General features: G+C 34.5%; 1 protein-coding gene and 1 long non-coding RNA gene across 11 annotated transcripts in view; both read right to left on the bottom strand.

Moving 5' to 3' along the window:
- The window catches only part of NFAT5 (nuclear factor of activated T cells 5), a 115,910-nt gene that overhangs the window by 34,290 nt on the left and 67,220 nt on the right, over positions 1-14,400 (bottom strand). For all 10 annotated transcript variants that reach the window (XM_058706950.1, XM_058706951.1, XM_058706953.1 and 7 more), the window contains 2 exons: positions 12,700-12,890; positions 10,653-10,825 (listed from right to left, as the gene is read on the bottom strand). In XM_058706950.1, coding sequence (XP_058562933.1) covers positions 10,653-10,825; positions 12,700-12,890 — 364 coding nt within the window. The remainder of the gene's footprint in view (positions 1-10,652; positions 10,826-12,699; positions 12,891-14,400) is intronic.
- On the bottom strand, positions 4,440-5,184 carry LOC131499154 (uncharacterized). The gene is made up of 2 exons (XR_009255744.1): positions 4,907-5,184; positions 4,440-4,870 (listed from the first exon to the last, which is right to left on the bottom strand). It is a non-coding gene; the product is annotated as an uncharacterized LOC131499154 (long non-coding RNA).

Genomic DNA, 14,400 nt, shown 5'->3' with positions numbered 1-14,400 from the left:
TAATAACTCTTAAAAGATTTTGTAGGGATGGATTAATGTCTAAGATTAGGTTTTATTACATGTCATCTTTGTTTTCTCATTATGTGAATAATAAAGTTTTAAAATGTGAGCTCAGGCATTTTTTTGTCTTAATATTTTTTAAAAATTCTACTTAAAAACAACCTTGTCCCACAACCCTAACCTCAAAAATGTCAGCTATGCTTTGCCATCATAGTACAAGATTTCTGAGGCAATGTGTGCCTCTGAGTGGTACTGACGGTTTCTTTAAGTATCTACACCCAGGACTCAAGAGGCTTCATACCAGAAGAACACCTAAAAACAGACTGAATCCAATTTAGAATAGTTTTTTCTACCAGGGGATGTCCCTGAATTAGGATAACCTGAGCTTAAGAAATAAAATGCACTTGTTTTTAAATTTTTAAATTTAACTAACTAACCACTGCTAAAATTAACAAAGAAGTTGAGGGGCGCCTTGGGTGGCTCAGCCGGTTAAGCGGCTGACTTCAGCTCAGGTCATGATGTCACCCTTCATGGGTTCGAGGCCCACATGGGGCTCCATGCTGACAGCTCAGAGCCTGGAGCCTGATTCAGATTTTGTGTCTCGCTCTCTCTCTCTCTCTCTCCTTCTCCCTCACTCGTGCTCTGTCTCTCTCTCCCAAAAATAAGTAAACAGGGGCTCCTGGGAGACTCAGTCAGTTAAGCGCCTGACTTTAAGCTCAGGTCATGATCTCACTGTTCCTGAGTTCGAGCCTCACATCGGGCTCTGTGCTGACAGCTCAGAGCCTGGAGCCTGCTTTGGATTCTGTGTCTCCCTCTCTCTTTGCCCCTCCCTCACTCATGCACTCTCTCCCTGACAAAAATAACATTAAAAAATGTTTTAAAAAAATAAGTAAACATTAAAAAAATTTTTTAAAATATAACACAAGTAAGTTGGAAAGTACCGAGAGGGGCCAGATATAACGAATTAATTATAATTAGTCTAACAACTTCCTCATGCCAGGATTTCTGTGAGAATTTTATAGGTATTGCTTAGCAAAACAGGTTTCAAGGTCAAGTAAATCTGGGAAATAATGGATTAAAGTTAAATGAACAAAATTAATATTCAATATATACTATAAATTAATATCCAAGAAGTAAATATAGTATCCAGTTTCCCCCTTATGTTAGACTCCAGAAACATTCTTCCTTACTGATACCTAAGGACTGGTTTTCTACTGGTTTTCTGGGATGCTAGTGTATGCAAATAAATACCTTTTAAGTACTCAAAAGAACTGCTCCCCAGGAGGTTAAACCCTTGGACACAGATTATACTATGTGGCATTTTAGTAAACCCTCACAACATATGCACTGCAAAGGTAAACTTAAATATGGCTTATACAACTCACCACCTTCTAAATTAATAAGATATTCCACTAAACTTTAGGAAAAGCTTTTTTCTTAGACACTTCTATATTTAAATAGTTAATTTTATCCTTATAAGAATACAATATGGGAAATATTTAATGTCAAAATATTCACTGTTCCTCTTTCCCTAGGTCCTTCCTCATGGAAAGGCTGTAATTCTTGCTCCACTCGCATCAGGACTGGCCATGTGCCTTGTTTGTATAATGAAATGTGACCTGAAATAATGTGCCAGTTCCAAGGAAAACCTTTATAAGAACCTCACATGGTTCCACCATTTCCTTTTTTCTTCTACTACAAAAATGGCAAAGTTCCAGATAAGGGCAGCTTCTTCAGCCTGGATCCGACAATGAAGAAAATGGATCCACTTCCAAACCACAGTCAGTATTATCACAAAGTGAGGGAGAAGTAGGACTGCTGTTGAACGCCACTGAGTTTGTTACTGCAACATCATTTAGCCTCACTTATTGATACAAGCTAGTAAGTAACCTAGCCTTTTAAAATATTTAAATGGCAAATGACATTTTCAGGAATGTCTAAGAGTTTAAAAGAAATTGTGAATGTATATCCATATACATTGGTTAGAACACACAGGGTTAATGCGTGAGGACAATGGAAATGGTTATTGGTCACGTGCTGGCAATCGTATACCCCCTTTAAATGAAGAATTAACTAATTTATAGCTTTTTAATGTTTATTTATTTTTGAGAAAGAGAGAGAGCACAAGCAAGGGAAGGGCAGAGAGGGAGACACAGAATCCGAAGCAGGCTCCAGGCTATGAGCCGTCAGCACAGAGCCCAATGTGGAGCTCAAACCCACAAACCATGAGATCATGACCTGAGCCAAAGTCAGATGCTTAACCAACTGAGTCACTCAGGTGCCCTTAATTTATAGCTTTTTAGAGTAACACTGGAACTAGATATTTGTTTTGAAAGGACATTAAAAAAATACTAAATATTACTTTGAGTAGAAAACAAGAGGTGCAAAATTATATGAACATACTGTATTAACAAAATGAATGGAAAGTCTATAACCTTTCACCCCATTTTCAAATACTATGTGGAAATTCCATTTCAGTGATGCTTATCAAAACTTTTTTTTCCTATCTCATTTTTTCCTCTTATGTATTAAGGTCATAAGATGGCCAAATGAGACTCCTCTGAAGGTACAATGTGTATATATCTTCTACATACTTGTATTTACATTATACAAAGAACTAGTCTGTTACTGTTCAAGATAATTTAACTTTTGACCTTAAAAGGTCTTTTCTATTAAAAAGTTTAATGGTTACCCAACAGCCCAGACATTATATTAAACAGAAGTAAAGTCAGTATTATTTAAGCATTAACTATTTTATTTTTATCTTTAAGTAATTAGTAAACCAGTTCTTCAAAGTGATCACACTGCTTAAAAAATTATAACACAAAAAAAGCAGCCACTTTTTTGATATTATAAAAACAATGTGCTTCTAGATGCTTTTCAAATAGTAGCCTCAAATATAAAGCTGAAAAAGGGCACCTGGGTGGCTCAGTTGGTTAAGCATCCGACTTCAGCTCAGGTCATGATCTCATAGTTTGTGAGTTCGGGCCCCACACTGGGCTCTGTGCTGATAGCTCAGAGCCTGGAACCTGCTTTCGATTCTCTGTCTCTCTCTCTCCCTGCCCCTACCCTGCTCACACTCTGTCTCTCTCTCTCTCTCTCTCTCAAAAAATGAATAAACATTAAAATAAATAAATAAATAAAGGTAAAAAAAAAATGAATATCTGAATACTGAAGAATAACAAAACAAGTATTTCAAAGTGCCAAAAGAATTAGTAAAGCTTTTTGATAATGTCTCTGAAGAGTTGGAAACTTTACTCAATGATATTATCCTTTTCCTAAAGTTGTGGGATACACAGAAACAAGGGAGGTAGAAACTTGTTAAATTCAGTCAGATTTAATACAATAATCATAGTAAGATAAAATCCAATATACATTATAGCAAAGAAAGCTATTTCTTCTTATTTTGCTGTATTTAAAAAATTAGTATTTGGGGTGGATACTAAAAAAGTATGCAAGCTGATACTCTTAGATTGATCTAGTATCATCAAATAAAAAATGTATGCCTGTATTGTCTGGAGAAATAGAAATACATCAAGACTATAAAAGGGGAGAATTCTTCCATTCCCTTAAAAACAAACAAACAAAAACCGACAATGGATCCAATGGTCATTGTTAAACTAACAAATAGAAGTAGGACTTCTTTTTCAACGTCACAAAGCACATGAATTCTGGCAATAGCCCTTCTTTCCACTGAGTGTTTCTAGATGGAAGATGAAGTGTCTGTTTCCTCTCCTCCCTTCCACCTCTATCACCTTTGGCCCCTCTTTCTTTTTTACCTCCCTCTTATTTTCCTGTTTCCTTCTACCTCCCATTCCAATTCTAACCCTTCATACTAACCTATTTCCTCTTCACCTCTCTTTCTACTCCAATCGCTCAAACCTGCCAAAAAGGTTATATTCATGGAAATAAACATAAACCAAAAACCCATAATCAACATTCTTATTTTTAATTTTTTAAATAAAAAGATTTTTTGGGTCCTTTGTTTCACTGTGTATTACCTATATGTTTACTTTTCCTCTTCCCTCATAACCCACTCCAAAGCCAAAGTGCAAGCCTCAGGCTTCCTAAGGTGGTCAGGTTAAAATTCAAATTCTTTAGCTCAACACACAAATCTTTACAAAAGAGATCTTGCCTAGCTCTACTAGCTTCAAATCTTACTACTTCATAGTATCTTTTTATTCCAATCATATCAAACTCTTTTTAATTCCCCTAAAAGAAGCATACACTTTCATGGAGTAGATTTATATTCACTGTTCCTTCTGACGAGGATAATCTTCATCTAAACCCTGTCCTGCCCCGGCTTACTTCTATTTGTCCTTCTAGATACTGCACAAATATTACCATCTCCAAACAAGATGTTCTTCTTTCCTAATGTTTCCATTGTACCCTACTGATGCATCTATTGTTGCTTTTTTTTCTTTTTTTTTTAAACAGAGAGAGAGCACATGCGTGCACAGGAGAAGGGGCAGAAGGAGACAGAGAATCTCAAGCAGGCTACATCTCCCCACTGAGAGATCATTACCTGAGCCGAAATCAAGAGTTGGATGCTTAACTGAATGAGCCACCCAAGCACCCCTGCTATAGTCTTTATATCATTTTATAATAGGACATTGACTTGTCTGTTTTTTCCTCTAGCTTGTTAGAGTAAGCTCCTTAAGCTATCATGTCTTTATTTCCAGAGTTGGGCATGTTGTAACTATCCCTTAAATTAGCTATGAAGTTTTGGGGCACCCAGGTGGCTCAGTTGTTAAGCATCTGACTCTTGATTTCAGCTTGGCTTATGATCTCACAGTTCGTGGGTTTGAGCAGGCAGTGCAGAGCCTGCTTGGGATTCTCTCTCTCTCTCTCTCTCTCTCTCTCTCTCTCTCTCTCTCTCTCTCTCTCTCTCTCTCTCTCTCTCCACCCTGCCCCCCCCATGCTCTCTTTCTCTCAAAATAAATAAGCTTAAAAAAAATTAGCTATGAAGTCTTCTCAAAACATTGCTAAGATCCAACTTCGGAGATTCTAACTAAGCGGCTTTTTTTTTTTTTTTTTTTAAATCCTAAATGTACCACAGAAGACTAACAAATAGCCAAGATTGAGGCACAATGCATTTATATTGGGTAAATGATGACAGAATGTCAATCAATCAGGCAGTATTCTGTTAGAATACAGTACTGTTTCTATGAAGTAAATTGTAGCCCCAATAAGCACAACTGTTAAAAAAAAAAAAAAAAAAAAAGCCCATCTGAACAATTTTACTGCCTGCCAAAATTTGCTGACCAATCCAATTAATACAAATATTTTGGTAGTAAATCATATTTTGTTTTCAAAAATAAGTCAAATAAAATTATTGAAAAACAGAGGTAAAATGATGATAAAATTAAAACAAAGAATTCAGTTCCCTTCAATATTTTCAGAAAACTGGTGTTAAAACAGGGAGTAGAAGTACAGAGAAATGGTTTTTTACTTTTTAAAAAACTTGTCTTCTATTAGTCTTAAATGAATTTCAAAGAAATTTTAAACAAGAAAACTGTCCACCATATGATCCAGCAATTCTATTCCAAAGTCTATACTCAAGAGAACTGAAAGCATATGCCCACACAAAACCTGTACACATATCTTCATAGTAGCGTTATTCACAACCAAAAGTTGGAAACAACCCAAATGTCCATGAGTGGATGAATGGATAAACAAATTGTGGTATATCCAAACAATGGAATACCATTTAGCCAAAGTGCCTGATATATGCTACAGTATCAGTGGATCTTGAAAACATTATGCTAAGTGAAAGAAGCCAGATAAAAAGACCACACAGTGTATGATCCCATTTACATGAAATGTACAGAATAGGCAAATCCATAGAGACAGAAAATAGAACAGTGGTTACCAGGGTCTGGGGTAATAGAATAGAGAGTGACTGCTAAGAGTTACAGGATTTCTTTCTTTCTTTCTTTTTTTAATGATTATTTATTTTTGAGAGTGAGACCGAGAGATAGAGCACAAGCTGGGGAGGGGCACAGCGAGAGGGAGACACAGAATCTGAAACAGGCTCCAGGCTCTGAGCTGTCACCCCAGAGCCCGACATGGGGCTTGAACTCACGAACTGTGAGATCATGACCTGAGCTGAAGTCAGACACTTAACCGACTGAGCCACCCCAGCACCCCAGGGTTTCTTTTTGAGGTAGCAATAAAAATGTTCTAAAATTAGATAATGGTGATTGTTGTACAACTTTGAATATGATAAAAAATTGTACACATTAAAAGTCTCAAATGCAAGGTGTGCAAATTATATCTCAGTGAACTATTATAAAAGAAAAAAAAGAAACCATCTTCTATGGGACAGAAAGCATAAGACTGATTGTACATAAATTTAAGATAATTAAGTGCCTATATGTCAATACCCTAATTATAAGCTATACAATTTAAGAAGTATATCTGCTATTATGTTAAAATTGATAAAAATAAAATCTTTCCTATATTCTGCAGTAGACACCAGCTCAAAACAATGAACAAAAAAATCAGATTATCTCCTATTTCTTTGTTCATTTCCTAACCTGAACAGTTTCATCCCTCTCCTATTATACAAAAAGTGAAACTAATCATTTCTATTTTATTAATAACACAGTACTATTGTTAAGATCAAATGGGATAATGTAGCACTATTATTAACAGGCAACTCCATTAGATTAATATTCACTAGAGAGGTGAAATGAGTGAACTACGGAAGAGTTGGAACCAGGGCTTGGGCATGATTATCCCAGTCTTCTTTCCTCTCTCTTCTGCATCTGCCTACATGCATAAAGCATACATTTTAAACTTTTAATATTTATTTATTTTTGAAAGAAGGAGAGAGCGTGAGCTGGGGAGGGACAGAGAGAGAGGGAAACAGGATCCGAAGCAGACTCCATGCTGACACAGAGAGCTTGACGTGGTGCTCGAACCCACAAACCATGAGATAACCTGAGCCTAAGTTGGACACTTAACCAACTGAACCACCCAAGTGCCCCTCACCTGTAGGACACCTGTTGTGTCCTAATGCTAATATTTAAACAACAGTAATTAAAAAGTAATAAAATTTTTTTAATATTTCATTTTGTTACCAGTGTAACAATAAAAAAGACCGACCAACCTACAGACTGCTGTGTAGTGTATTTAAAGAAAACTCATGATCAAGTAAAGTTACATTCTGAACACAGAATAAGGACATTCATTACATAAGATGACAGGTTTTTAGAAAAATCAAATCACTGATCCATTAGGAATGTACAGGTCAGGAGGCTTAGAGGTGCCTGTTGGAAGAGCATGTGACTCTTGATCTCAGGGTTGTGAGTTAAAGCTCCACATTGGGTATAGAGATTACTTATGTAATTTTTTTTTTTTTTTGTAAGGGTCTTAGACTCTTGCCTAAATGATTAGATCTAATTGATATTCATAGAAATCACTATTAGAAATATTTTAAAGCTAGCTATACATTTTAAGGAAAAAATCCTATTTGCATGAAATTCTATGAAAATAACAATAAGAAATAAATAGGGAAATTATTGTCTAAACATTTGCAAATTAAAAGAAGCATGGCAACTATTACTGCCTCTTTATTTTTTTATTTCTTCTTGCAAAAAATACTAAATTTGAGAATAATTGACACACAATGTTACAATAATTTCAAATGTACAACACAGTGATTAAACAACTTTATACCTTATGCTATGCTCACTATCATATGTTAGTGTTATCATATGTTAGCTCAGCTATCATGTTACCTACCATGCAATGCTATTCTAATACTATTAACTGTATTTCTGTACCTCTTATTCTCTTTCATTCCATAACTGGAAGCCTGTATCTTCTACTCTGCTTCATCCATTCTGCCCATCCCCCAGCTCCCTGGCAGCCATCAGTTTGTTCTCTGTATTTACAAGTCTTATTCTTTTTATTTATTCACATTTCTTTTGTTTTTTAGATGCTACATATAAGTGAAATCACATGGTATTTGTCTTTCTCTGCCTGACTTACTTCACTTAGCATAATACCCTGTAGGTACATCTATGTTGTCACAGATGGCAAGACCTCATCATTAGTATCCCTTTCTTTCAATAAAGTACTGCTCATTTGTATCTAATCCAATTTCTCTAAGCAGATGGAAAGTAACAAATAGTCAATTAAAGGAATAAAAATATATATCCTAAATCTCCATAATAACTGACTTCTATAAAAGAAAATGGAAGGGACCATATAGGTATTCAAGTAAAATCCCCCAACTGAAATCTATTTTCTAAATTCATAAAGTCTAAATTACACAACATAAATCTCCTAGGTAGAGGAAGCAGTTCACTAACACAATCTCATTCTGTAACTATTGCCCTAACCATTCAGAGGCCATGGCTAGGATGAAATAAAGTGCTCAAACTTGGTTTCAGCACTGCAATTTTAAGTGATTGTAATGACAATATAGCATAGTGGCTAAAAGAGGCTGTGAATCTTGGTCTTATTATTTACTAGCTATGTGATCTTGAGGAAGTTATTTAATCTCTCTAAGTCTTAGTTTCATCAACTGTAGAGTGGAATCCATATAAGGTAACAGAGAAGAGTAAATGATACAATGCTTATAAACAAAATCCCGGCATACAGAGTTCAAAGCATGTTAACTTTTATCAATAACTGTATATCCTTTCCACTGTGCGCTGCTGCTTCTAAGGGCTGTCATATCCACCCCCCACCTCGACTCCCAGAGAAAGAGACTTTTTGAAATATGGACATTTATTATCTTTAATAGTGATAATTAACAAATGATAATAATTACAGATGAAATTTCAGAAAATCATGTTTTCTATTTCTTTTGTATTCTCTACCACCTTTAGCTGAATATATTTATATCTTAACAATACCTTAATGAAACAGAAAATGGAAGAAGTGACTAAACAAACTAATGAAAGAAAGAGCAAATGATTACATAAAGTTGGCAACCATTTGCCAGTCTCTGCTAAAGTAGTAGGATGTGAATTATCTAGCATTTCTGGCTCTGGCCTCCAGAGAATGGCTATGGTCATGCTCAAAGTATTACATCACATAAAAAAAATAAATGCATACACACCACTAAAACTGGAACTGTATCCTAGTAAGAGTCAAGTTGGAATATATCACAAATTATAGCAAATCCAGAATTGGAGCACCCCAATTAGAAAAGCTTAAGAATTCAATAAACCATCTATAGACTCTTTATTTTGTCTTTATCTAAATATAATAGAATGGACATGGAATATATGATCTGTAAAAGCAGTCTATTTATAATTGCACATCACCCAGAAATAGCCTAAAGAAATACTAGTATCAAAACAAATTTGTTATAATAACAAAAAATAGAGAAATCCAACTGAGCTCTCTTGAGATCAGAAAGATATTTTAGTACTTTAAAAAAGATTATGGTGTTTGCTAAGCTAAAGTATGGCTATAAGCATTTTTGAGATAAATTAAAAGAAAGGGAAAATAAGATTTACAAAGGATGAATAATTTGACAAAACAAAAATACAATTACAAAGGCTGTGTAACTCTCCTAGGGGTAGCAAGGTCATAATACCCAAAACAACCCAACAGGAAATTCAATTGAATGGAACAGTCTATTCTGCTCTTCTGAATTCAGGTGTAAACTATAATGAAGCAATGCTAAAGATTTTTACACTCAATGAAAATCTTAAGTGATACATAAGGGAAAAAATTTTCTATTTACCGCTTGTAATAATGCTCATTATAGGGAAACCAGAATATACTGTGAGGCACATACAACAATAAGATTAAATTTATTTTATTTTATTTAAAAAAAATTTTTTTTTCAACGTTTTTTATTTATTTTTGGGACAGAGAGAGACAGAGCATGAACGGGGGAGGGGCAGAGAGAGAGGGAGACACAGAATTGGAAACAGGCTCCAGGCTCCGAGCCATCAGCCCAGAGCCTGACGCGGGGCTCGAACTCACGGACCGCGAGATCGTGACCTGGCTGAAGTCGGACGCTTAACCGACTGCGCCACCCAGGCGCCCCAATAAGATTAAATTTAAACACACACGTACACACATCATTTACTTCCTAAGCCAAGATTAGCAAAATAAGAATTATGATTCCCACTTCTGAAAACTATACTTTAATGCTTTAATTTGTAATCAGAACTCCAACTGCTGTATATTTACAAAGTTCTACTTACCTTAATGTTTCTTATGTTCTAATACCAAACAGACTTAAGATCACAGCAATTTATCACACAATGAAGAATCCTTTGGCTTTGGAATTTAATTCAGGTAAACCATTCAAAGTACTTTTTTAATTTTTTTTTTTTTTTTTTTTAATTTTAAGTAGGCTCCATAGCCCATATGGGGCTTGAACTCACGACCCTGAGATCAAGAGTCACATGCTCTAGCACCTGAGCCAGCCAGGTCCCCTCAAATTACCTTTAAAAGTAGTATGGGATAATTATAGGGAACTACAAAATGCTACATATCTTCTCAATTTTACTTGATATTATCCACCTATAGTCTAGGAAACCTGACTACAACTTTTAAAATGCTTCAAATTTTGCACCATTATAAGCTACAGTCTTTAAAACATCTGAAATTTAGCTATGTCTGAAAATTAATAGAAAACAAAACAAAAAAAACTTGATATGTATTTTCTTACTTACTACATAAAATCGGAGAGGAGGGTGTTTGCAGTGTCAAAGTGGAGCCATCTTTCCTTGTGATATTAACTCTAAAAACCAATCTTGCACGAGTGCTTTTTTTCTTGGAACCAGCAATTCCTATTCTGGCTTCAACATCAGCATTCCTCAATTTCAATATCCCTACGCAGTCCACCCTGACACAGAAAAAAATACATTAACCAATATTTTCTGTTATATAAATAGCACAATATTCTTAACCAAATAAGTTTCTTTTTTAAAAAATTTGCTAATTATTAATTTTTTGAATGTGTAATACAATCATAACGTTCCAAATTCAAAAAATACAGAAGGGTAAATTCTGAATATTCATAATTCTTAACCTTGACAACTTTTCATTTACAATAATGCAAAAAGTAGTAAAGTAAAATCACTATTTCAAAATTGGAACGTAAGTAATAGCTTACAAGAGATACTTTTGCCTTTTTTTTTTTTGAGAGACAAAGAGACCTTGCAAGCAAGGGAGGGGCAGAAAGAGAGGGAGAGAATCCCAAGCAGGCTCCACACCCAGCACAGAGCCCCACATATGCCTGATCTCACGACCACGAGATCATGATCCCAGGCAAAATCAAGAGCCCTATACCTAACTGACTGAGCCACCCAGGCACCCTAGCCATTTTTTAATTTTAATTTTAATTTATTTATTTTTAAAGTATGCTCAACATGGGGCTCAAACTCATGACCCTGAGATTAAGAGTCATATATTCTACTGACTGAGCCAGCCAGGCATCCCAATCACTGTTTTTAGAAAATAAATGGGGGTGTCTGGGTGGCTGTCAGTTAAGCATCTGATTTCAGCTCGGGTCATGGTATTGGGTTCTTGAGTTCAAGCCAGACATCAGGCTCTGTGCTGGTGGTATGGAGCCTGCTTGGGATTCCCTCTTCTCCCCTCTAATTCTGCCCCTTCCCCATTTGCATGCTTGCTCTCTCTCTCAAAATAAATAAACTTGAAATACATAAATAGATAGATAAATGTAGCCTCTTTATTTTTGTAGCTAATTCAGATATTAAAATAGAAGGGATGAATTTTACTTAAAACAAAAACAAAAACACACTAGCAAACTGTCCCCAAAAGAACAGAACACTACATAGCCATTAAAATATATGCCAAAAAATATTTACTATATGGAAAATGCTGATGGTAAGTGAAAGCAAGGTTACAAAACACTTATAATGAATAAGTACTATTTTTATAAACAGTAATTCCCTTCCTTTCTTCCACTATATATATTTTTATAATTTTCAAAAGTTAAAAAAGTCTACTATTTTTCAAAAATTTTCTTTTCCAATTAACCTCTTATTACTCAAAATGGCTTTCAAAAGGAAACTGAAAATTAAATAGAGAAATGTCATTAGCTATTTCAATACAAATAATTACAACATAAGTCTACCCCTTATCAATATATTTGCTGCTGTTATGGTTTCAAATTTAGGATAAAACCCCTTGACAAAAGGCTTAAAAAAATGTTTTAATTTAAATTATTAACACCTCATATTTTTTAGGCAATGAAAATGCATATGACGGGGAAAAAAACATACTCCCAGTACATTCTTTTTTAATATAGGAAAACAAAAATAGAAGGTGAATTTAGAACAGCAACATGCTTTTCCACATCAGGATGGGTCAAGGTACCATGAAAGGTCTCTGTCAAATAGTTTTCTAATGCAAATACTAAGAATTTAGGAGAACAAATCAAATGGTTTGTAGTTTTTATTTTTAATGTTACTTTTATTAGTCCCAACAAATTAGTCCATATTATTTCCAAAAAAGCCATTATTCCACCTGGCTTTTATTTCCTTGCCTTTCATCATAGGAATTCTATGGCAAAGGGAAAAGAGCTCATTTTGACCAATTACCATTCTGCATTAATCTACGTTTTTATTTGTAATGTTTAAAACATTTTAATAAAATACTCAAAATCTTCTTTTTTTTACATTAGAAACTAAAATTTTTTTCCTGCCCACTGCAAAAGTGTAATGTATACTGAAAAAATTTTTACTAAGTACTTACGCCAATGTCATGTTGTTGCTTGGATCAAGGCCAACTTCTATAACAGTAGTGCCTTCAATGTCCACCTCTTTACAGGGAGTTGTATTTCGCCCAGTTACCCTGCAGGCCTGATAAAATCCATGTGGTTTCACTCGACCAGAGTCATTGCCCACAAACACTTGCAACACTACTGGCTCATTATGGCCCTCCAGCTGGAGTGAGATAACATAGAACATAAAGACTAATTAGCATTTCAAATAATCTAATTGTCAAATCAAACATTTAAGACCAAGTTCTACATTTATAACTAGATAACAGTAAAGAAATAATTTAAATCCTCAAGAAAACCAAAAGTAAAATATTTTCATAAAGAGGAGAATTGGCTAAGTTTGTACAGGAAATTATAAGTTTTAATCCTGTAATAATCACATTTTGATTAAAATGTTATATGTTTAATGATAAATTGTCATTTACAATTAATTTGTACAACCAGATGCAAATGAATACACAGTCCTTTATGTATTTATAAATTTATGGACTGCCAAAGCATGTGGGTTACTCAAAATTTACCATCACTACTAACGGAAAATTCATTAAACTATGTTAGTGGCATCATCATCATCATCATCATCATCATCAAATGTGTACACATACTGAATTTTTACTCTTTTAAAACTATTTGAATAGAAAAGTATTTGAAGTACAGCTATATAAATAATAAGGAAATGTAACTCATTTGCATAGGTTAGATGCATATCCACAACCTCATGAAATTCTGGGCCAAAACATTATGGTTTGAAAAAGTGTTAGTTCAAACCAGGATCTATGGATCCTTACAGGTCTCTAACATGCTTTCATAAATTATAATTTATAATTTGTTGAAGAATGAATAAATAAAATAGCATTTGGGAACAAATCTTTCCAATGCTGATTTTTGTTCAGGTTTATAGTTAAACACTGAAGCTACTAATATAGAATGCATAAAATCACAAAATAACTTGTACAATGTACACCAAAGTACTTTAAAAGATTCATACATCTTTTGTAACCCAGTATAGCAATATCTCTGTGAAACGATATCATGAGGGAAATAAATAGACAAAGAAGCAATCTACCTAAACCACTAGCAGTACCTAGAACAGTGTCTGGCACATAGAGGGGTGCTTATTTGTTGAATGACTGAATAGATAAACTTTTAAGGTCAATTCACTCCCTATCAGAGATAATTAATCTAATAATACTTCTGACCAGAGAGTACTTAACCAAAGCCTAACTTAAAGTCAGATCAATATGGGTTAAAAATACTAACCAACCTATCAAAATGTCTGGTCAAACAAATATTTATAAAAAGCATGACTTAAACTTATCATTTACCTATTATTTCTTCTGAGTCTGGGGGAATGAGGATGGGGTTGGTGTGACGAGTACCAGAGGGATAGGAGTGACACTGTACGTGGGACTATTAACCAACCTTATTAATGACCATGGATAGATTTCCTGATCCTAAATTTCTACCATTATTCCATTAAAATTTAAAATGAAAAGCAAGCCAAGTAAATACTAACATTACATCTACACAAACTGTGTTTAACAAGAATTTACCACGTGACTAGTCAAAATTCCTACGTTTAATGTTTTACAAGGGGTAGGAACACTTGTTAAACATCCCCCACTCACTCCTTTTTGGTTTATCTTCAAAGAGAAATATTCTTTGTAACAAAG

This window comes from Neofelis nebulosa, chromosome 17 (assembly GCF_028018385.1).
Source record: "Neofelis nebulosa isolate mNeoNeb1 chromosome 17, mNeoNeb1.pri, whole genome shotgun sequence".
NCBI lineage: Eukaryota > Metazoa > Chordata > Mammalia > Carnivora > Felidae > Neofelis > Neofelis nebulosa.
This window is presented reverse-complemented; position numbering and strand designations above follow the sequence as displayed.